Source organism: Strix uralensis, chromosome 1, assembly GCF_047716275.1.
Source record: "Strix uralensis isolate ZFMK-TIS-50842 chromosome 1, bStrUra1, whole genome shotgun sequence".
Taxonomy (NCBI): domain Eukaryota; kingdom Metazoa; phylum Chordata; class Aves; order Strigiformes; family Strigidae; genus Strix; species Strix uralensis.
Window position 1 is genome coordinate 136,314,881 of NC_133972.1, and position 24,587 is coordinate 136,339,467.

General features: G+C 38.1%; 1 protein-coding gene across 3 annotated transcripts; it reads left to right on the top strand.

The window, feature by feature from the left end:
* Positions 1-24: 24 nt before the first annotated feature.
* On the top strand, positions 25-24,269 carry MTFR1 (mitochondrial fission regulator 1). 3 transcript variants are annotated; one of them, XM_074882209.1, is made up of 8 exons: positions 25-81; positions 6,114-6,256; positions 9,613-9,711; positions 15,143-15,261; positions 18,398-18,636; positions 20,391-20,643; positions 20,809-20,977; positions 22,591-24,269. In XM_074882209.1, the coding sequence occupies exons 2-8, from the start codon at positions 6,191-6,193 to the stop codon at positions 22,648-22,650; spliced, it is 1,005 nt and encodes a 334-aa protein (XP_074738310.1). In that variant the 5' UTR covers positions 25-81; positions 6,114-6,190; the 3' UTR covers positions 22,651-24,269. The 3 variants fall into 3 exon arrangements, with proteins under 3 accessions (XP_074738310.1, XP_074738311.1, XP_074738312.1); XM_074882210.1 differs by having other exon boundaries at positions 37-55; XM_074882211.1 differs by lacking the exon at positions 25-81 and adding an exon at positions 755-1,782.
* The last annotated feature ends 318 nt before the right edge of the window (positions 24,270-24,587 follow it).

Genomic DNA, 24,587 nt, shown 5'->3' on the forward strand with positions numbered 1-24,587 from the left:
GCTGCCGGCGGCGGGGAGGGGTGGGAGGGGTCGTGAGCCGCGGTGGAAGAAGCGGGTGAGAGAGCGCGGCCACGGCGGACGGTGGGTGAGGCGGGTGGTGGTTGCCCCTTCTCTAGTGCGGCCCTCCTTCCTCTTCCTCCTGTACAGCCCCTCTCGTCGCCTCTGGTTATGGGTGGCGGAACGCGACCCGAGCCCGCAGGCTGCGGTACTTATCACTCCTCTCTCTCTCTGTCAGCGGGCCGCTGCCGCCGGCGGGCTGGGCAGCGCTCGCTTCGCTCCTCCGGCCCAGCCGGGGCCCCCTCAGACTGGGAGCCCTGGGAGGGGTGGGGGAGGTGGTTGAGGGAGTGTCCTTCTATGGAGTCTGTCCTCAGGAGCTCCCGGGTCGGCGCTGAGGGGAGGTCGGGGTGCTGCTTGGCTGGAAGTGGGTCCAGGCCGCTACGGGCGGCCCCGCTCATGGCTGCTGGCCCCGGGCTGGGCGGCAGGATGGAGCCGTCGCCGCCTCCCGCAGGGAGCGTGGCAGTGCCGAGGGCCGATCCGCGGCAGGGCAGGTGCCGGACAGGCAGCGGCCTTGCGAAGGTACCGTGCCTGCGCCGCCTTTCCGGAGGAGCAGAGCAGCGTGGAAACAGCTTGGGGTGTTGGGTTCGAAGCCGTCGTTTCTGCAGGCAAGCAGACCGAAACTGAAACCCTCTCATGTTCCTGTGATGGAAGTGATCCGTCACGGAAGATCATGAAGTAAAAGACAATCTGGTGATAAACAGGAAAAGTTTGAGGAAAGTTTTTTAAGGAGGCTTTGAAATACCGAAATAACACTTGAAGGGAAAAGGAGCCAAGTCTTAAGGGGTCTGATGTTTATTTTCCTTTTCTGTAAACTTATGATGCTTACTTTGTATACCTTTAGTGATAACTGTTGTTGTGCTCGGGTTCTTCTGCAATTGTTGTAAATAAGTAACTTGCTAGATGCTTGTTTTTATTTTGTTTAACAAGCTGTCGAAATTCCAAATACTGAGAGTGAGTAGAGCTTGAATGTTGACATCAACCGTAATCCATTGATCTTTGTTTGATAACGTCAGCAAGACTTCATTAATAGTTACATGCTGTCCTCAGACATAGTCCTCTGTAGCTCTTGTGAAGACGAGTCTTACAAAGACTAGATGAAAAGCAAATAATTCTGTTTTCTCATACCCATTGCCTTTGATAAAAAAGGAGGGAGCTGAGTTTTCTGCACATCAGCTCTAAAAGTTCCAGTTAACTGTTGCTGAATTGAAATCAGTTTCTTCACAGAGGTCACTAGCTGAAATACGATTGCTGTGTGTACGGACTCAGCATTGTTACAAAAAGAGATTTGGGAGGGGGGGAATTGAACATTTAAAATGCTTTTTCAGACAAATGCACCCTTTTGTTAATAAAATTTGCACGCTCTTGTTTCTCAAAGATGTAACAGGACTTGCATTCACGCAATGGCTAGGGAGGTCTGTATGTCTGGCAGGAAAGCGTAGGTGTGTGGTTATGTCTGTGTAGTATAATACCATGTGGTTTAGAGATGTTGAAGGATTTCACTTACCTCTCCATGGTGTCATATTGTACCATGTAGGTATAATTTCTGCTGAGCAAAGGCTTTTGATTAAACTAGTGTTGAAACATGGATTTTTTTTTTTTTTCTTCTCTATCCTTAGTTGGCAAGATATGGTAACATGGGTAAGATGTGATGAATATGCTTTTGCACTTTGAGGTATAGATGACTGCGCTATATTTTTAAGAAAGCTTTAGCAACTTCTACTGCAAGTATGTATTTTCAATTCTTGCTTTAGATTTCACGCTGATATTAGCTTAGATAAGCCCTTGATTGTCTCTGTAGTATTCACTGTCTTTTATCTCTCTTTGTGTATCTTTCCAAACCGGTGTTTCTGAAAGTAGTAGAGCACTTCATTATTTGTGGCTTCCAAGCCAAAAACTAGACCTCTGTATTTGGCTGTGTGATCTCTGCCAAATACTTACACTACTTAGAACTGGTCTGTGTTGATCTGGGAGATAGTCTAGTTCTTTATCAGAAGATTCTTCCTGCCTGTTTAGCTTGCTGTTGGTGTGATAATTTATTGTTGGCTTTGTCTTTCTTTACGACTTCTTTAATATGTTTCCTTATGGATATAATTTCATGAGATGAGCTTGGGTCATGTGTCAGTCTTAAAGACTGTGAAGATATGCATGCCCTAGTTTGCTGCTAAAATAAGGAGGAACCTGCTCTTTTTGAATGTGATTTTTGATGTGCTTGTTATTCCTTTGAAACCATGCTTCTTTGAAAATTTTGTGCTTTTTATGTTAGACATACCCTTTCAATTTAGAGACTAGACCTTTCATTTTTGAGACTTCATGCATTTATTTATTCTTTAAGGCTGATCTGCTGCATCAAGCCCATTAAGTCATTCTCTTTTCTTTTTTTGTGGCTCTTACATGAATGAGAGAAACTTCCTTCAGTGAGAAAAATATGAATATAGTATTTCTTTTTAAGAGCGAGAACTCAGAATTTGAAAGGGACTTGGACAAATACAATGTTGGAAAGTACACATAGAAGAATTTAAATTTGAAAGCAGTTGCATCTGATTTTTTTTTTCCTTTTCATCTTTCATGTGTAGGACTCACTAGAAAGCCTGGCAAAGGGCTTCAATTCATGTTTACTGAGTGGTATGCCTTATGTGTACAGCTGCCAGAGCCTTTATGTTTATTTAATGAACATTTTGTAATTTATAAGTAGTATTATCTCTCAGCTTTGTAGACTGATATTTGATATGACAGTACTGAATGAAACCTGCAAAAGAGGTTGGGAGAAGTAGGTGCAAAAGAGAGTTCAAGGAGGTTAAAGCGAGAATCCCAACACTCAGAAATGTAGACCTCCTCATTTCTGAACCAAGGAATTCCTACATGTTTCTATATCAGAAAGAAACTTCTTCAGCATTGCTAATTTCAGTGTGAGTTTTGTAGATGAAGAACCCATGACCTTCCAACCCCCACATGCTTTATGCAGTGAAGTGTAATTCTTTGTGTTATTACTCTTCTAACTGCTTTCAGTAATCTTGCCAATGACTACTGCTTATTGTTGCAATAGTTTTGCTTAAGCACAGCAGAAGGACCATGTTTTATAGCAATATTATTATCACTCAGGGCATTTTATTATAGTAATTGAGTTGCGGAAATTTTAGGGGAATTAAACTACTACTATTTTTAGTTTAGCGTAAAGAAGATGGAGGATAAATAAAACAAGCATCACTATTTTAAAAGTGGTATTATTCTAGCTTGCTAAAAGCAATAAACATGTGGCTCCTGCTTCTGAAATTGGCATGTATACAGAGCATGAGAGAAAAATTTGCTAATGTTTTCATTCTTGCTGTCCAGCAGTTTCTTTTGGAATGAACCTTTTCTGTTCTTGACACATAAAATAGTTGTGAAATAACTGAGATTTATGAAGAAAGGTATAGTGCAATATAGTTGCAAAGAAATGAGTATGAAGTTTGGGCATAATTCTGTAAAATTAATAGATCTGATAAAAATATCAAGCTGATAGAAGCATTCTCCTCTTAGATCTCCTTTTAGATAACAAATTAGCTGGAGGTTGTTAAAACATGGTGGTTTCCTTTAGTTAGGAAATTAATCCAGGAACTGGTTGGTACTCTGCACTCCTACAGATTGACTTTGATCACTTTCTTCTGCAAAAGCAGAGAACAGGTCATTGACAAGAACAAGGAGCTGATGATCCCAGTCTTAGGTTCTCTTAAGTATTTAGGCTACAGAAGAAACAATGATTTATAATGTGGACTCTAAATAACCATTTTACTGAAATAGTTTTGTTGAATGAATGCTCTTTTGTGTTCAGTCATCAGAGTCTTGGAACCTGGAATTATAAAAGGTCACCTAAATGGTTTAGGGCAGGATAAGTATTTGAGACTATTCCCGGTGCTTTGTGTCATCATGCTGCTTCTTTTATTCCTGGGTCTTTTGCATCTCATTGAAAAAGTTTCTAAAAGTAATCACTAATATTTCAGAAATTGCTTTGGTTCATTGCTGAGCTGCTCAAGGTGAATTTCAGTAGACACTGCTGTCCTGGATGCTTATAGCTTTCCAGAGTTTTCTGTAACCCATTCTAACATGTGTCTCTGTCTTTTCTACCGTCTTCAAGTGAAAACATAGAACATACTATCGATATCACTCACTGCTTTCTGTCCTCTCACATCGTGGCTGTATCTCTTGTCTCCTGCTTACTCCTAATACATGTGTAGGATTTTTTTCTGGGCATGTAAGCTGGAACCTATTTTGTACCTTAGCCTTTTTTAACTTACTACTTTATACTATTCTGTCATCCTGATAATTATGCTACTTTTTTTTTCTGCATCTGCTTTTGTGACTTTAATTGGTTACCTTGTCAGGTTTTGTGTCATTCCTTTACCTCTTTGCCTCTCAGTTTCTTGAGTTTATGGAAACTTTCTAGACCTGCCCTGATTACCTCAGAGGAAGCTCTAACACTCTCTTTTCAATTCTGTTCAAATTGTCTCTGTTATTAAATACTCAGACCTCCCAGTTGATCAGAAACAAAATAGTACCTTTCCTTCCTTCACTTCCTGAAACAAAACGTGACTCTGACTACATCGTGGGATTTTTAAACTAATGACCTGGCTAGCTGTTGAACAAGCAATGTATCAGGATACAGTCACCCCTTTATAGTCCTATCACTTGCCTTTACCAGCCAGCCCTGTCCTTGCAATTGCTCAGCAATACAGTCTCTACCTCTTTTTCTCTGTTTCAGTATCTTGACAGGGCTTCCGTTTTCCTTCTCTTTGATTTCCACACTACATGTTCAACAAGTCTGAACTTTGGAATGAGGCAGATTGCATCATGTGTACCACACTTCTGGAACAGGTTTTCCTTTTTAAAGGAGCTTTCCCAGCTTATTCAGAAATAAAAGAAACTCCTGTTAGGAAATGTCTTTTACTTTCTGTGGTGATGAGAAATAAATATCAACCTTTTTTTTAAGCATGTCTAAAAAAAGATAACTGTAGAATTGCACTGCCAAGTTTCCCCAAGAAGCAGGTTATTACTAAGGAACCGTAAACTGTTGAAAAAAACATTCGTAATGGAAACAGTGATAGTTTAACTGTAATGCTTGTGGGCACTTTCAAACAGCATAGCTTTTCCATCTCGTGACTTTCAAACTTCCCAAGTACCAGTTCCTTGCTGCTGCATTGCTTTAGTCATCACTCTGTATTTATATAGAGGTTTCAGCAACGCTGTTGTTCATACTATAAATATGTTGCTCGGGGTGGTTCAACAGAGTGTTGTTTCTAGCTTGATACACAAAACAAACGTAAACCCAAATCTATGGCTTCCATTTTGTTGGTGGTGGCATACACTTCTCAGTGATGTCCAAGTTATGACTGGTGTCGAACACAGTTAAAGTAAAACTACACTATTTTCACTAGAGGAGCAATAAAAACTATCTTGATTTAAGTGAATGGTAGTGCATATAAATAGACAGCATTTGAAATCTGTCCAACTTTATAAATCGCTTGAATATTTTCAGGTTGCACATCTACACTATTTCCTGTCATTTTCTTGCATTAGTCATTTTTCCATGTTTTCTTCCTCTCCTCAGTTGTGGGAAAAAGGAGGGAACAACAAAGCTGTCAGAGAATGTGAATGAAGAGAGGTGATCAGCTTTCTGTAGTTTGTTCCTGCACAGAAATGAGGTTTAGATAGGAGTATGGCCCTTCAATCTTAGTGCTAGTCCCCAGCTGCAGGCATTCCATAATGTTCCATGCTCACTTAGAGTTGCTGAACAGCATCATCTGTCCAAGCTCAAGTGAGCAATAATTTCCCGAGCTTTTTAAGCATTAACTTTGCAATGGCTTTGATTTCTTAGAAATGACACTACTAAAAATCCTTGTCACCTGTATTAAGTAAATGCCTTCTGAAAGCTATGCTTTGCAGGACTAGGAATTGTCACCTCACAATGTCTTGTTTTCAGTAACTGTTTCTAAAGCTTGGGTTTTTTTAGGAATACATATAGCAGTTTACTTCTGTATATGTTCCACAACATGCATCTAAAATTCTTATGTTTCTCGTTTCAGAAGTACTATGGAACCTCTGCAGCTCTGGGGCTTTGGAAGGCTTAAATCCAAGTTTGGAAAGGCTTTTTGCATTCCAGATGATTTGCTGGCTTAAGCGCTTAATTAGGATGGCTTTTGAACAAGTTGGATTAAACATGGAATCAGTAAGTGTTTCAAACGTGCTTTATGTTTTCAGAAAATCAGGTATAGAAAGCACTTAATATATTTTGGTTTGTGCTTATCTATTCCAGCAGAACACTTGAAATATACTCAATACTTGTATGATTCTGCATTGCTGAAAAAGTATGATGTTTACTACTTGGACGCTGAAGTATTGAGTAATATATGTGTTAAAATACCATGCAGTTCCTTCTAGCTCTAACAAACTGTTTACTTTGTAAACACTGCTTTTCATTCTGGACTTCTATGTGTGTTTTGAAGTTGAGGAAATCTTTCAACTGATTTTTAACAGTGATGTTACTTCTTGAATAATCTTATTTCTTTGCTCTTACCTTGGAGATATGAAAAGCTGCATGAAACTGAGATGATGATAATTGTGCTATATTTACTTCTCCTGAAAGTGTTACAGTACATGAAAGCAACACGCGTGTGTTCTTTACAGGGGAAACAGAGGAATGTGCATGCGTAGCTCTCGGAGGAAAGTGTATACAAAGTTTTCTTTGAATGCTTAGCAGGGAGAGAGATCTGCTACACATCAACTGCTTTGTCACTGGGACCTTTAGGAAGCTATTTTAAGTACAAGTATTGACCTCAGTGCAATAATTCCTGTAAATTGCCAAAATATTTTAACGTTTTAACAATGGGGAAATCCTTAACAGCTATGTGCAGTACTTAGAAGGGCAGTTCTTACTCTGGATTATTGTGGTAGAACCTTTTATCAATCTTGCGAATCTATGGAGAGCAAAATGTTTATACATTGTAAATTAAAATTACCAATAAGAATCTGTATTTTAGGATTTTATTCAAACTTTGGTCTGAGATTTCATGCAGTGTAACTTTGAAAATTCAAATTATGAGTATGCTGGACTGCCATGGGTGTTGCTGTGGTCATTGTCAGTAACATCTTTCAGCCTAACTCGGGGTGGAGGGAACAAGTTTTTAATCTGTTTCCCCCCCATTCTCTATTTGTATCAAGTTTGTGATAATGCAGTTACACTTCCAAATGTCAGCTGTTCTGGACAACAGCAAAACACTGATGCAATAAAAGGCTATGACTAAGTAATATTGTGCAGACTTGCTCTGCCAGTGCTTCAAGTCAAGAAGTTGTTGTAGAGCAGTGCTGAGACTTATTAGCTCAGCTGAGCGGCATGCTGACTTTATTTGCATACCTTGTGGCACAGCTTGCATGCAGTTTTCTGAAAATATTGTCCCAGCATATCTTGAGTTACCAAAACTGAGTCATTAAAAGTTTTGGTGCACCAAACCACTGTTATTGAACAACCCCAAGGGCATTTGGGCACCAAATATTTTTGCGGATCTGGGTGCTAATCAACATCTTGTCTGTGGTCTGAGCAATCTCTAAACAAGTTTTGCCACTTGTTTAAAATGCACTGTACTTAGGTTGGTAATACAGCATGTAGTCTAGGCTCTTTTGCTGTTGTGGAAGTACTTCTGTAATTAATTAAGCCTTCTCTTGACTAGTATTTTTTCCAATGACACATTACTTCGAGGCTGTCGCCAACAGTTCTGCTTCTGACATCAGAATCTGTTGCGAATAGTGAGGCTGTATTACGGCGGTACTGCTTGTCAGTGGCTTTTTCTTGAAGGCTACTGATCTACCTGCTATTTGTTCAGACATAGAGACAAACAGCAACACGATAGTCACAAATGTGAGGTCTTTGAGGCATCCAAAGTGCAGAATCAATAGAGTACTCAGCCTTGAAAAAATTTGTGTTCAAATTTAGCAGCATATTAAGCAAGAGAATGTATATTTCATAGAATGTAAAAAATGGGTCCGAGTGCATTAATGGCAAAATTGCAGCTCTGTGTGAGGACCTAGCATAGCAAACATGCAAAGCACATCTATTTTGTCAAAATTTATACAGTCCAATAAAGCCAGAGGAAGGAAGGATACTTGTTTAGAAATAGGCAAAATGTTTGTGTGAAGTTTCTGAGATAACATAACCTGGGGATAAATACCAGGGAGCATAAATTTTTCTTTTTAATAGAACCATCAAAAAATCTAAGAGTAGTCATCTTTGCTTAGTATATCAAAATGTTGTTCAGTGTGTTGTGAAACTCCCACAGCTGCACTACGCTGATCAGATATTGCCATGCCAGATGAGGGTTGTTTCAGTATTAATAGCCTGGATTTTATCTAAGCTTTCTTTGTTGGGCAACCTTTTAACAGGTTATTGAGTTTGCCTGAAGCTATGAGCCTTTAAAAACTAAGGTCTGAGTAGTAAATTTCTATCTACAGCCATAAGTAAACACTGGCCAAGTTTTTTAGATTACCATACAGTGTTCTGATTGTTTACTAACAATGTACTATGTGTTACAGTCTTCCCATTATTATTATTCTTTGTGTTGTTTTTGTTGCCTTTCCCTGTGCTGAAATCTTTCTTACTTCTCTCTGTTTTTTCTTGCTTCTTTTCTCACACAATTTGTAGTATTCTCCTAGGATTACAAGTCTCATTTTGTTGCATACAACTGTAGTAAAAGTAGAGCAAACATTCCTGTCATTAAGTGCAGCAAAAGAAAGCAAATTCAATCCCTGCTGAAACAACACAAAAGAAATCTGATTTGTAGTAGAAGCAGTTCTGATGAAGCCAGGTGTGTTGAGGTGTTGTGGGCAATTTTCTCTACGTGAATGTTTTTGGGTTTTTTTTTTTTGGGTCAAAGTTTCATTCTTAGATATTTATTTCCCCCCTTTTACTCTTCTTTGCTCTTTAATTTTACAGTTACATTTTCATGCTTAGCCTGGCTGATAGTTATTTTTAAGACTGGTAGACAGTATTCCCATGTGAGAAGAGGTCTCAATTAAAAAAAAAATATATTTTGAGAAATGTAGAGTTATGTAACTTTATTGATTTTTCATGATTGAGTGGCTTTTCTTCAAACACCTTAAAAAGAGGTGTCTGACCCAGTGCAGATTCTTTATTGCCTTGAAAATGGACAAATTATGCTTTTGAAGATGCTTCCAACTCTTGAATCTTTCAGTGTTACCTCATTTATTGCTTTGAATTTAGACTTAATGCAAAGGCTGTGTTGAACTTACACAGCTATAGATATATTTTAATGACAAAACCAAATTTTGTGCCAGTTTGGGTATAGAATGTAAGGAGTTCACTGATACAAATTTCAGTGTCTATATAGTCTGTTCTAGCATGAAACGAATAACTTTAATGTTAATGTATTTTATGTATTTCAAATACATGTATTTTAAATGTATTTAAATATATTTAGCACTAGCATAGTATGGAAGGATAAGGGAAAACTATTCCAATATGATATAAAAATCAGTTACCTAAGAGCTGGCTTCTTTTTCTTTCCCATCTAGGTGCTATGGTCAAGCAAGCCTTATGGTTCATCTCGGAGTATTGTAAGAAAAATTGGTACTAACCTCTCTCTTATACAGTGTCCAAGAGTTCAGTTTCAGGTAGGTATTCTCAACAGTTTAGAATACGTGTTTCACTATACCGAGAGAGGGATTTGTTCTTCCATCAAAAGATTTTAAGGAAATAAGCAGTTCGTTGAAATAAATGACTAGAGGATTTGTAAAAGGAGAATATGATAAAGTGGGCACATAGGAGAATTAGCTTACTTCGGTTCTTCCCACTTCCAGTTCAGATTTTTTCCAAATGTGGGTTCTTCAGGTTCTGTACTGCCTAAAACCTGAATCCGTGTTGCAGTAACACACATAATGAAACTTGAAACAGATTTTTTTTCCTAAGGAAATTGGAACTTTTAAAATGAGGCAATAAGTTATTCTTGGGTTAAAATGAGGTAAAAAGTTATTCTTGGAAAAAAATATATTCATAAAAGAGAAAAATGGTTGTAACTTATTTCTATAAACTACTTACAAGCTAGGCTTAAGAGGCATGTAAAGATGAACAGTGTTAATTAAAAATATTTGGGAAAATAACCAACTTTATCAGAAAGTAAAAAATTCGGAACAAAATAACATGAATATCCTGTTTGCTTTTATCTTATATACAAGGTTAGCACTGTATAGGTGAAAGGGGAACATCAATTCTGTGCAGCTGAATTGTTTGCTTTTTAACTTCAACTGTGTATAGTGGGAGGGTGAAGAGTGAGGGTAAAAGCTTAAGGAGGAGAACACCCTTGCTTTTTATAACAAGTCTTTCAGGAACAGATGGGGAAGTGGAAGCTGTTACACATAATCTCTTCAACTCTGTGTTAAGGATAGGGGGTGGGTATAGAATTGGAGAAATTTAGTGTTTGAAACTCAAGCTGAGAGAGCAAGGGTGGGGAACATAAAGATGAATGGTGGGAATCATCATCCTCACTAAGACAAGGTAATTTCCACACAACTAAGTTTTTCACTGTTTAAATTAATTTCTTTATCCTATATGAAATGTATGAACAATATTTAGACTTGAAATTATAGTAACAAAATCAGATCGTTCAGATTCCATAGAAGCCTTTTTGGTGTGATAGTAAAAGCCATGCTAACATTTTGCCTCTCTTAAATAATTACATTGAGGAACTAGGGGGGCAACCATCTCCCACTACTAGTGGCGTGGCGAAGCTTAAAAAAATAAATATATACATTGTGGGGTTGGAGATCTGTACAGGTGAGAAGGCCAACAAACTGACATGCTGGATTTAAACTTTTGGATACATAATTAATAGTAGTTATGACAGCAATAAGGCTCCATATGCCTCAGATTTGAAAGGAAGTGAAGTTCTCCTGTAATGTGTCTTATTTTCTCTACTGTAAAGGGAAGGTGATGCGCATTTGTAGATAGTTAGCCAAATACTGCCTTCTCTTAATATGGTACATAAAAGAAGACATTTCTGGTTTATGTTCTTGCAAAGAGCTATAAGATACATCTGGGGAATCTGTTCCTGAATATTTTTAGTGTTGAAATAAAAATGTGTGTATATATATCTTCTCCTGAATTCTGTGTTAGAATAAATAAAATATTTGCCCTTTTTTCCTCTTAAAGAGACATTCAGTCGGCTTTGTGTAGATTTTATGCACACTAAGTATAAACATTCATCATCTATTAGATGAAAGGAAAGGATCCTAAAAATAGAAGTACACTTGTCAGTTGATTGAACTAGAAATAGGAATTTCCAAATTTGAGCCTTGAAACACATTGAAATTTATATGGTTAAACTATTTTAATATATAAACTGCTGAACGTGTAAAAGTGTGATGCTAACACCTGTTTTTTATGTCTTTATCTCAGCATTAAGATTCTGTAGTGAAGTTCAATACTGGTCTCGATTGTTTTTATGCTGTTGTAACTGATGCTTTCCTATAGCTGTCTCTTCCTCTTTCTTTCTTGCCAGCTTTAGCTATATTATGAAAGGACCATGCACTGAACCTTGCTGTAAGTCACTTTATTTAAAAACCAAAGCAAACCTTACTTGCGTCATCTGAGGGTGCATGTATGTCATCAGTGTTTCTAACGTTATCCAAGAGCCAGAAACTTTCCACAGATCTTCGTTTTCCTTATGATAAATGGATAAGAGATACTGAAAGAGTATCTGTTATGTTCATTCTTTCTTCTCTTCTAGCATGCTTTTGTTCAGCTAGTCTGAAAAAAAGAGTAGTAGCGTAACCTTTTGATTTTTTGAGGTCTATTGAGTGTTGTAGTATCTGTCTCTATGGATCTTGCCATAGTCAACATTTAGATTAACTGCTAAGTGCTGCTTATGTATTCAGTAAGTGGTGACAGAGCTTACTCTATACCGCATGAACAAATGAAAGTGGTTCATATAGTTCTTTTGTATGTCATATTTTTGAGGTTTATATGTAGTCTTTAGGAGAAAATAGTTAAACTTGCCAGTATAGCCTAGGTAGATTCAACCAAACCTACAATACTGTCTCTCAAGATAGTATCCTTCAGCTACAGCATCTTTGTTCTAGTCCCATGCTTCTCTTGTTTGTCTGATGGAAATCTGGTAACTCAGTAAAAGTCTTCTAAGGAATTGGTGTGCATGTAGCAAATCTCAGAATTTACTGGGCTAATTTGAAAAATCATAGCAAGTTTGTCTTACTTAAAGAAGTCTTTCCACATGTCTATTATCTAACTGTATTAGTAATTTGAAATTAGAGTTTTTATTCTATCCTTAAAGGTATAAAAATAGTTGTTCTACTTTCTGCTTCCTGGAGCAAACAAAAAGTAGGGATCCCGCTTTAATTGTTTCCAGTTGCGTTTCCGTAGTGTAGTGGTTATCACATTCACCTAACACGCAAAAGGTCCCTGGTTCGAAACGGGGCAGAAACAGTGCTGAGGCTTAGTCTTTGGGAGCTGGAGTAGGTTATTCTTTATGGGTCCCTTCCAACTTGAGATATTCTATGACATCAGCCAAAACAGTACAGTGTGTATATTCTTTTCTTCAGAAATTCCTGGAGTAATGGGTCTGAAACCCACAGGCATGCAAGTCCATGTGCAGCATACATGCACACTGAAATAGGCAAAAAAGCCTGTGGAGGAATATATGGGGTAAACAAACTACATAGTTTCCAGAGACAAAAAAGCCGGCTACTTTCACTGTTTCATGCAGTTCCTGTCATCTGGTAGAACTGGGACTCTCAGCTCTCAGTTCTCCATTTCAGGTGCTGGCAGAGCAGTTGTCCAAGTTCTCCTCAGCAGAGTTTTATTCTGCAGACAGGGAAAGGTTTTGAGAGATGGGTGTTGGCTTTTAACCTTTAAATGAAAGTAAAAATCTTGCATTAGCTTGAAATTCAAAATCCACTGCTGTGGAAGACCTTGTTTTTAGGGATAGAGAAAAGAAACATCTGTATATGGGGTAACAAGCAGATTCTGTTTACATATAAATAGAATAAAAAAGTAAGAAGAAACTTTCATCACAATGTAACAGAAGGCTTGCTGCTAAATGTTGGATTAGAAGTTATTTATCTCACAATGCAGGAAACCTGGCAGTGGTAAATGCATTCCTTACTGTTGATTTATAAAATTATTTTTGATGCAAGTATGTGTAGTGCCTTTATTTAAATGTGCCTTCAATCTTGTCATGGTAATAGTTCCTCATGTGGCCATTATCAGCAGGAAAATCTGTATCACCTGCAAGAAGTGGCTAATGTGTTACAGATTTTTTAAATTGCCATTAACATTAATACAGATGCTGTGGTCATGAAAATTTCTTTTTATTTGAAAAAAGAAAAAAAGCCAAGGAAGCCTCAAACAATGAAAATCCTAACGTGCAATGTAGTATTCTCTAGACTGTTTTAAAGAGAGGCAGACTGTGATGGTATTAGGCACAACTGTTAATGTGATAAACATATTACCATCTGTGCTGATGCTACCTGGAAAAAACCCTGTTGTTTCCAAATGATCTGATGGTGCCAATACACACTCCTGGGAGCTGTGATAAAGGCTCACATACAAGTTGCAAGAGTGTGAGGTGAAGATGACTAATCTCGATTTCCAAAGCTGTTTGTAACAACTCCTGGGGAAAAAAACAACCCCAAACGCACAACTCCTATCTTCCTGGGACTTGTGTATCAAAGGCTACAACTGAAAATAATCTCTGGATGTTCTTCAGAAATGGTTTCACCTTATCCAGACTGCAGTCCTACTGTGATATAGCTCTGATACAAATTCAGGTTAATGCTAACATTTCATAGTTTCATAATAGTTTCCTCTTACAGAGGTGAGTTGCCTTGAAAATTGACCTAAGTGCTAACAGGCTGGATCCAAGCTGTCTTCCCAGACTGTTACATACTACCACCATCTTTGTCAGTATTACTAGCTTCTTGGCTATGACCAGCAGCGGGCAGCACTTAAACAGCTGAATGACACGTGCAGATTTGCCCAGTGGATTGTGTGTAATACAAGCAAGAGAGGTGGCTTAGTTGCATTGGAGATAAGTAACTCAAGGTGACAGACTGAGCAGAAGAAATTACTGAAAGATCTTTGAGTAGCTTGTATCTGCTAAAGTACTGAGATGAGGCTGCTCAGTAGTCCAGTGACTGAGTACACTTACCCTTGTCTAACCCAGGGAAGCAGTATTTCAAAGTAGATTTGAAATACTTTTGTATAGTTATGGCTATGGAGCATGTATTGATGGTCCAAACAATTTTTCAAATCTCCATTCAGGTCATTTAACTGTAAATCTAAGAAAGATCCCAGTCTCTGTAGACTTGCTCACCTTTGGCTTCAAACAGCTATAAAACTAATGGCAGAACCATGCTGGAAAATGGTCAATTTGTTTGACATGATGTAAATAAGATTGTTAGCAAATAGTATATTCTGTTATGATTGTATCCTACCTGTCACTCAAAGTCTTTGTGATTACTGAGCTAGTAGAAATGGCTTTTTGCCCCCACCCCCCACCCCCCCTGTGCCCCATGTAATGTACACACCTTTATTCTTGTACAAAAGTTCTGGAAGTTGTAGAGGAAGGGAAACACACTTCAACAGAATTTCACTTTCAAAATAATACTAATACTAAAAGCAAAAGAAGCACTAGTAGCCTTAATTTTTTTTTAACTACTGGTCATTAATATAGTTTAAAAACCTATCATTTGGGTTAAAAAAGCAAACCACTTGAGAATGTTGAAGATTGTATGTCTCTAAGGTAACAATTTGCATTGCATTTTCAGTGTTCAGTAGTGTCATGTGATAGTATATGTAGTTAGCCATGAACCTCTGTAAAGTGTTCAGCAGACTAGACTGAATAGTTTGAAGTAGGTGAAATGGTTCTGGACCAAGCCCAGGACAGAAATAAGTGTGCCAAGTCTACAGATGTGTTTTGTGCATGTATGTGTTAATAGTCACATGTTGCCTCACTAAAAATATTAGGTAAAATAACTGATTTGGGCTGGGAATAGTGACTCTAAAACCTTCAATCTTTTCTTTAAAATTTAGCTTACTTCTCATGCCACAGAAGGAAACCATCCTAATCAACTTAGAGAAGATGCAGTGGCCTCCTTTGCAGATGTGGGATGGGTTGCTCAAGAAGAAGGTGAAGTCTCCACAAGGCTCAGGTATGCTCCTCTAATCTGCTCTCTGAACTTCTGAACTGAGAGGAAGAAACGTAGCTTCTCTCCAGTGAGAATCTACTGTGCATTACAATTAATGGAGAGCACTTGGATGCTGGAAGAAGAGAGGGGGAAGAGCAACAGAAGAGGTAGGGGCTGGAAAAGAAGTAGTAGCGGTTAGACTAACAGGGTTATGAATGAAAGACTGGTTTGAGAACAAACAGGAGACTGGCTTTATACAAGACTGTTTTTATTTACTTATTTACTGCAGAGAATTGCATGTGACAGCTTCAAGCAACCTTGTCCTCACAAAAAGCACACTTGCTAACACTGTTTCTCCCGTTCTCCTGAGATTTTCATTAATATGGGGTGGTGTAGTGTACAGCTTCCTAATTAGCAGCAATGGTCATTCTAACAATCCAGTAAATGGCAAATTGTTTTTGACCTTTCTGATTAAGGCTCTGCAGCCTGCTAAAGACAATTAAAAAATTATGGTTTATATTTCATCTTTAATCTTCAAAAAAAAAAACTGGCAGGGAAGCATGTGAGCACTTGTGTCCAGAACAGTGGGTTAGGTACTGTTGTGTTGGACCAAGAGCACTGCGTAGCCCTGTAACTGCATGAAACAGGTTGGCTGAAGTAACGAAGTTCTCTATTCCAGCCTACCCAAATTGCTGCTCAGACTAGCCAGAAACAAAGGTACAGTTCTGTAGTGTGGAGGAAGTCTTTCTTCTAAACAAACTAACCATCCAGAGAAAGGCACAGATTGTTGGCTTCAGAGATTACTGGAGGATACTGTTCTTAATTTGAAAGCACAAAATAGGTTAGTAATGACCTAGATGCCCTCCAACATGACTTGCCACAGTGAAGCTTTGCATAACAAACATTCTGGCACTGCCACATTAATTTCACAAACTCAGAGGGGAGTCACAGAGATCAGCACTTGTTTGGGAAACACTATTTGTAAAGTCTGTTTGATGCAAAGGAAATTAACTGGCCAATACTACTTTTGTTTGCACAGAAACATTTTGTCTAAGGATTGAACTGTAAAGCTATTATGTTTAATGGAGACAACAGGGAGAATAGCTCTTTGGTGCTTCAAAGAACCTATTATGAAAGATGTAGGACTTGCATATTTGCTGAGATGTCTGCATGTGAAGGGGGGAAGGGGGACAGATGGATGTGGGATGGGACTAAAATAATCCTGCAGATATATAGTGACCTTAAGGCAAACGGCTTATAATGGAGCATGGTAAGTGAATTACTTAGCAAATATGAGTATTTCAATGTGCACCGTTTATTACATCTGTGCACAGTATTATGTAGTGGAGCTAGTATGCATTAGGTGTTTTCCGAGCATTTGAAATTCTCTGTTTCGACAAGATCACATAGGTGTTACTTTTAAATATATATTCACTGTATAATTCAGTAAACAGTCTTGCAGACATAGTTTTTTCTGTGAATGCAGTTTATAGAGGAAGCAACTAAATGACAAATCATTTTTTCCCTACCCCTAGTGAGAGCAGTAGTGACAATTCAAGCATAATATTTTTTCCACAGTGTTAGATTCCAATCAAGACGTTTCCTTAAAAGACATTACTGCTCTGAGCAGAAAATACCCTTTGTTGTTTAGCTATTCTGCTCCTTTAAAGAGTTTCTAGAAGGCAGATTTTAAAGAGTGAAGTGACCACTGGCTCCTTCCACCTTACTTAGGGAGAGGAGGGAGGTGGCTACTGTAGGAATAGAGAGCAGCTAAAGCTGAGAAGAGAACAGGATGCTTCCTATCTAGATAACAACACCTGAATTTTAATATTCTTGATAATATTAAATTCTGCTTGATAAATTTCTGCAAGTTGTGCTGATGTCAGTGTTGTGGAAGACTCAAATGTGTATCTAATCCTGGATTGAGGTGGTCAGAGCACAGGGTTTCTTCTGACCTTAAATCTTGGCTCTTGCTTCAAGTCTAGCACAACTGCATATCTTACATGATGCACATCCAGGGTAGCTTAACCCATGCATTCAGAGTGATGGGGCTCTTGAGTTGTATTAGTTTGGAGCCAGTGACACGTTTTGAAAAGTCATATCACTAGCCACTGTTCTTACTCTCATGTCTGGAATCCTGACCTGCCTGAGAAGCTTTGGGATTGAAGTTAAGGAGGATTGATATTTTGCAGTTATGTTTATGATAATCTGTTGTCATTAATCCTTATCAATTCTACTTACAGAATCATAAAATAGTTTGGGTTGGAAGACTCTTTAAAGGTCATCTAGTCTAACCCCCCCCTGCAATAAGCAGGAACATCTTCAACTAGAACAGGTTGCTCAGACACTTGAGAGTAAACAGTTTTAAGATCTTGGTGTCTTCAGTGAATATAACCTTTTATAAGCACTTATTTGACTGCAGATGCTCTGGGTAATGCCTCAGTGTTTAACATAGCTTGAGCTTTGGGTGGTAATAAAGGAAGGCAACGGAGTTGCATTTTCTTGCTCTTGTGATAAAGAGGGGGGGAAGCTTATGAACTCTTTGAAACTGTAGGAAGTTTTCTTCTCTATAATTTTATTTATTGTGATAGAAAACTAGATATAAGACCTTTCCCATTTACTGATAAACAACCTCTGTGACACTAAACTGTTTAACGTACTCTGTACTCTCAGCACTGCTAAAATGGAGGCCTGCCCCTTCAGAAGTCCAAAAAGTACAAAAATATGCTGTGGAACTAAGAAACTTCCTTCCTCAGAGGAATCAACTAGAAGTGACTACTTCTACCCCATGGGGGAAGAAATGGTAGCCTTTGGGTAAAAAAAAATGTAAATCTTGATTCCAACAAAAACCATGGTAGCTGTGAGGCAGAGAGATAGATTGGAGATGAGGAGGAATGTATTCGTTTTTTCTCCTGAAATCAAGGATTCCACATAAAGCTGGCTAGGGGAAGAGAAAAAATACAGCTAGTGATGCAAACAGAAAGGATGTGAAGCTATTACTTCCTTTAAGCTGTATAATGTCTTGGGGGAAGCAATTTGTGTAAAGACAATTTTGAAGTTAGGTTTTTTGACTTGTATTCCTGATTTGTATTAACGTTGCTTTAATTTTTACCTATTACAAAGCCTTTAAAAAAAGAATCTTGTGCTATTTTTGTTACAGGTCAGAAGTTTGGTCAAAAACAGCCCAGCCTCTTTCAGGTGAACTACATCATTCTGGAAAGTCCCCATACAGACAGATGTCCTTACAAAACCCCATGGAAGAATCAGTGTCCAGGAGTGCAGTGACAGCAAATGAAGAAGCTCTGCAGAAGATCAGTGCTCTAGAAAATGAACTAGCCACTTTAAGAGCACAAATAGCTAAAATTGTGATCTTGCAAGAACAACAGAACCTGACGGCAGGTATTAAATTTGCTGTACTCTTACCAAAAATTAATCCCTTTAGTAACGTGCTAATTCTTTTTTGTGAGATACTGCAACGCTGAACACTTCTCCATATTGTTTTGGTTAATTTGGTAGACAGACGTAGCATGCTAACCAAGGGCTACAGAATAGGTCTTGAAGACAAGAGACCTGCCAGATTTTCTGTATTTTCTAGTATTCCAAAAGCCTTCATGTTTGTGTGAAAGTCTGCCAGAGTTCTGAATCTGTGGATGAGTAAAGAAGTATTAAACAGCTTTCAGAGCAAAGCTCATGATAAACATGATGGCTTAAACCAAACTAAAAGAATGTAACTTAATTATTAACGCTTAAGTCTTCCCCTCCAGTAATGAAATAGGCCCTCTGATATCATAATCATACAAGATGCTAATTATACTTCTGGAGTATGTAATATGCATCTCAAGTTTATGAAATAAATAACAGAAAAGGAGATTGTTTACTGGCATCATCTCTGGGATCAGACACATTGTCCAGATGGAACGAAAAGTGGTGCACAGTTTCTGGTAGTAAACAGAGTAATTCTTCTTTTCCTGCATTTCTCCTCTTTGTCACCTCTGACTGCGTTCCAGTTCTAAGCCTACCATCTCTAGAGATTAGTGGGAGATGGCCCTTGTCAACTGCAGATGAGAGCTATTTGGTTTTCACTCTTTCCTAAGGTCACTTAACAAGTACAGTTTTGCATATGTTTATGTATAAAATCATATTCCGATTCTTCAGATGCTCTTGTTTAGCTTTTGTCTGAACCGATAACAGTTACTTTATTTTTCCTTAACTGTTCATATTCAAAACTATGAAACAGTTTTAAGGATCACGTGGTTTCACTCTTGAATTGTAATTATTGTGGGGGTCTTGTGAAATAACTAAACTTATTTTTCATCGTTCTCCTTTTACCTCCATTAGGAAAATTAAATTTTGATTTGATTTTATCATCTTTACCTCCCTCTTCTGGCAGAACACGGTAACAACACTGTGTATGGCTACATGTACCCAGACTAGACTCCTCTGTATTATCTATATACATATCCTTACACAGTTTATACTCCAAGCCTCAGAACTCTGGTTTGATCTGGGTTTGCTGGTTTCTTTAACGGTGCATTTGAGCAGACGTTTCTTCATTTATTTGTCAAGTTATTACTGCTATTATATTTATAACATCAATTTTTACCTAAAGAGTATAGGGACCTTGAAATCAAGGTTATCATGAGACTATATTCAGACAGATGATGACCACAGAGAGCTGAAATAAGCCTCAATTTAAGCACTATTTGAGCTCTTAAATTGACATTTAAAAATCTTCTATGGTAATTTCTTATTTGTGATCAGCAAGAAAAAACACTGCTCACATAGCAGATTTTATGTGACTTCCAGCTCAGTACCTGCCTCTCAGGGGAAGGTGAACTACTGATAACATTAGGAGCAGAACATAACTAAAAGACATTGTGTTGTCCACCCCATTGCAGTAAAGACATGAATGTGCCTGGAATTTGAACTGGAAATTCAAAGAACGCTTCTTACTCTTAGAGAAGGATTTTTATGATGTGGCTTTTCAGTTGAGTCTACAGAGGTGGTTTAGGAATGAAGAAGTTACGTGGCAATCTAAAGAAGGCAGAGGGGAGATAATTGAAGCTATTATAGTCATATTCTTACCTGAGCATTTGTGAGATATAAAGGGGATTTACAAGTAAACTGACATGTAATGTATGTTTTATTTGTAGTTGGGTCAAGTCAAGTTGCTTCAGCTGCTGTCTCGGTTGCACCACCACCACCTCCTCCTCCTCCTCCACCACCACTCCCTCCCCCAGGTCTACAACAGAGTACATCTGCCATTGAGCTTATTAAAGAAAGAAAAAACAAAAAAATGAACTCTGGACAGAATCTGACAGAAAATGGGCCAAAGAAGTCTGAAATACCAAACATGCTAGAAATCCTCAAAGACATGAACAGCGTGAAACTACGCTCAGTGAAAAGGTACGAAATATAAAATGTCAGTGTATTAGTATTTGCATTAATGATTTGTTTTTATGACTCAGAACTATTTCAAGGTGAGACAGGTGTAACACCTGACAGAATGCAAAAACATTCACAACTTTAAAAGCTTTGTTTTGGACTGTGCTAATGCTTCTCCTTTTCTAGATCATCAGAAGGTACAAAATCTAAAGTGGCTGACCCTACAGATCCTGCAGCATTAATAGCAGAAGCGCTCAAAAAGAAATTTGCTTATCGATACCGAAATGATAGCCAAAGTGAAACAGAAAAGGTGATTCCAAAGACTGAAACAAAGACAAAGACTGAGGTAGTGCTGGTGAGTATTGTGATTCTGAACACATGCTTGGACTAAATTATAGTTGTCATGAAAGCCAATGTATGTCTTTCTGCCAACATATGCAAGTACCTATAAGTTAGTATCCCTGTCCACGAAACCTTATGAAGTACTACTGATATGCCAGGATTTGTGGCAATCATGCTTTTAGTATCAAGTCTTACGATTGTATACTCCTTAGGCCCTAGGTTTAAAAAGCTCTGTTACAGTTTCCTTTTTTTAAACAAATATTTTTCTGTTGCCCTGAGCATGTGATATTCTGAAAACTCGATTCCTAAGGGCTCATACCAGAATCAAATCTGAACAGACTTTGCCTGTTACTACCAATCTTAACCATTCAGATATTTGAAGCAAGATCCTGAAACATGTCAGCTATTCCTAGGAATGCAGGAAGCAAATTGTTCAGAATGCCTGCTGTATCTTGGTATAGCGAGTTTCTTCTACTGACTGGAAATGCTGAGTAAATAGAAGCAGTTTCTTTATAGTGTGAAAATAAAAATAAATTACATTTAAAATCCACATCATGATACAAGTTAACGGCTTCTAGTTTATTTCAGATTGATTTGAAATTAAAGGGGTTTTTAAGCTATGACTGTTCAAGATGCAAGTTTCTAGCAATATACACTTAAACAGGCTAATACAGATCAGTTTTGTTAGTAAGCAATCCTTGAAGCCTTGTGCTATAGAACCAGAGAGAAAGTGTTATTTTTCCCTTTGTGTGTTTGGAAAAATGAGCATAAAACTTCAAAAGCTGGCTCCCCTCTGAATTACGTTCTGAGGAAAGTAAGATTCCCAAGCCACAAATTTCAGGACTTAGGAGTACTTCAGCTTATTAATGTTGACTGACTCACCCTCTGGTTTAGGCCCCTGGTATACTCCTGGAATGTTCAGGCTGTTCTTCATAAATAAAAGGCTAGATATTCCCTAAGAATCAATCACGTTTCCTGTCATCTCCAGGGCTTTAAGGAAAAGAACATGAGTTGGCAATGTTTAATTCACACATGGGTTTTTCATGACTTTCCAATTTTGAAATTTACAGTCCATCTTTTGAGATTAAGGATTATCAAGTCCTCAAAAGCTAAGAAAACTGAAGGTTTTAATTTGTTAAATGATAAAATGATGATCCTTGATGAGCTAATAAACATGTCATCAGTTACTTATCAATATGTAACTTCTTTGCTAGATCAGTCCTCGTGTGATATCCTTGTATGATACAGTTTAAAAGGATTTGCACAAAAATGCACAATAGAGTAAGAACAGAAATACTGTTAAACTGCTGCTAGAGCAATTGCTTGTCAACTTCTAAAGAAGACAGATGCAGTTATTTTGCTGTGGCAGAGCGAACCATCGCTAGTCAGAGCTGCTCTGGCAGATGGTTAGCTGCCTCATCCGAGTGGTTTCAGCTGACTGCTGCTGACACAAGTTCCCCTTTACTTTGTGACTATGAAGTGGGTGAAATCCACATGCAGAGGAGCAGGTTGATGAAGGAAATTATCTCTGCCCAAGTTCTGGTTTTACTTACAACTTGAATGGATAATAGTTCAACTAAGTTTCTGTTGGAAGCAATCTGAACATGTTTCTGGTTTCCTTCTCAGTTTGGACCGCACATGCTGAAGTCTACAGGAAAAATGAAGACTTTAATTGAAAAATCTTAACATATTAAGATCACTACACAAAAGACTTAAGCTGTTTTGTCTGAAATCTTTTATGTTGCAAATAGCACTAGTACTGAGTGGTCTCTTACAACCCAGGAAGAACCTAATGTGAAGTGTAGAATTGAGGCACTAAACATGTTTGTATGTGACTTATCAAGGGGAATAAATTTGACCATTATACTCAGGTATTAATTTTATATTCAAACCTGGCTTTCTACTCAGACTTACGTGGTGGTTTTAGCTTATTAACGCTAAGTTATATATGAACATTCTTTGTGCATAACTGACCACCTTAAAAATTTGTGTACATGTTAATAACAATAGTGATACACTCTTAATACCAGTTATTTGAGCTCTAGCTGTAACTTGCACTACAATGTTTAGTTTAATACTAAATTTTTCATGTCAGAGTCTTTCTTTTAAACTTAATTTTAGCAAACTTTTAGCCCAAAGAAAACCTGAATGCATTCTGCTTCTTACTGAAAAAGTGAAAACTTAAACCTGTTGCAGAGGTCACCTGGTAGGAGACATTTTTAGTAGCAGCACATTTTTGTGCAGGGTGGGGTTTTCTTTTGTTTTTTTCAAATGAGCTTGCAAGGGTAAGAGAGCAAAACCTTCTTGTATCATCTTGTGGCCAATGTAAAGAGTGCATGACAAGTGAGTAAATCATGATGTGGAAGCCTCTGTGAATAGCTAGTCCAGTTAATTTGAAATAACCAGTAGATAGCAGCAGAGTAAAATAAATAATGTCAGAGTATGTGTTAACTAGCATAGAAGTGGTGTAGATAAGAAAAAAGGTACAAAGTACTGTGGGGTGCAAGTTGCCAAAAGTATATTGTTCATCTCAGCTGTGCTAAGAGATGCTTGTGGACACCTTCTTATCCCCAGCTGTCTTGGGTCCCTGGATAGGCTTCCAGCAGCTGGGGACCACATAAGCCCTCACAGTCCTGTCTGCAGGAACAAGATGGTATAAGCTGTTGCACATAACCTGTTTTCCAGGGACTTTCCACAGCAGCTATTTGCTGCCAAACCTGTACAGGCCTAGTTCATTAACCAAGGACCTGAACTTGCATCTCCAGGCACAGAGGTAGAAAGGGCTCAAGCTAAAAATAAAATTCAGGTTGCAAAAAGCTGTTTCAGAACCAGAGAGCTAGAACTTAGCTGCACACTTAAATGAAGCCAAGGTTTGTTCTGACTGTAGATGAGTATAGAAAAAGCTGAGTCTGGGTATTTCAGTGTTCTAAGTTGATCTGGCTATTGGAACAAGTACAAGTGCCTCTTGGAGCTGCTGTTTTCTAGGAAAAGAAAAAAGCAGCACTTCTTAAATACAGACAGCTGAATGGTTACTGAAGATGGCTGAAGCTTTGCTGCTTGTAACTGGAATGTAGATTGTACAATTGAGAAGGATGTTTCCTAGTGTGAAACTTGAAATGGTGTTAATATGTACACAATGTCACTTCATTCCAAAACACTCTGCCAGCAGGCTTACTGACAGGCCATGAAATCTTCGTGTTCTTTTAAATGCCTTTAAAACACCTTTTCAAAAGTTAAATTCGGTTTCAAGTTTTGTATTTAATGCTCTATTGCCACTACATAAAATTAAAAGCAGTTAAATTAAACATTGTGTATGTGATGTGTGGTACTCTACAAACAATAGCAGCCAGATAGCAACCATGATAACGTACAGTTCACATTCTGTTATAGTGACTGTAAATCACTGGTGACAACTTACTTGCATCTCCTTCAGGACTGGACCACTTACCTTGCTGTGCGGCAGGAACAACAGTAGAATTAGTTGCAGAACAGTACAGCACTGTTAATTGTTACATTCAGATTAAAAAAAAAAATTGGGAACCCGTGAGTTTATGCCTCACCACAAACATAACAGGAAGGTTCTTGTTTAAGGGTCTCTCCCTCCTCTGGTACCCTGAGTTCCC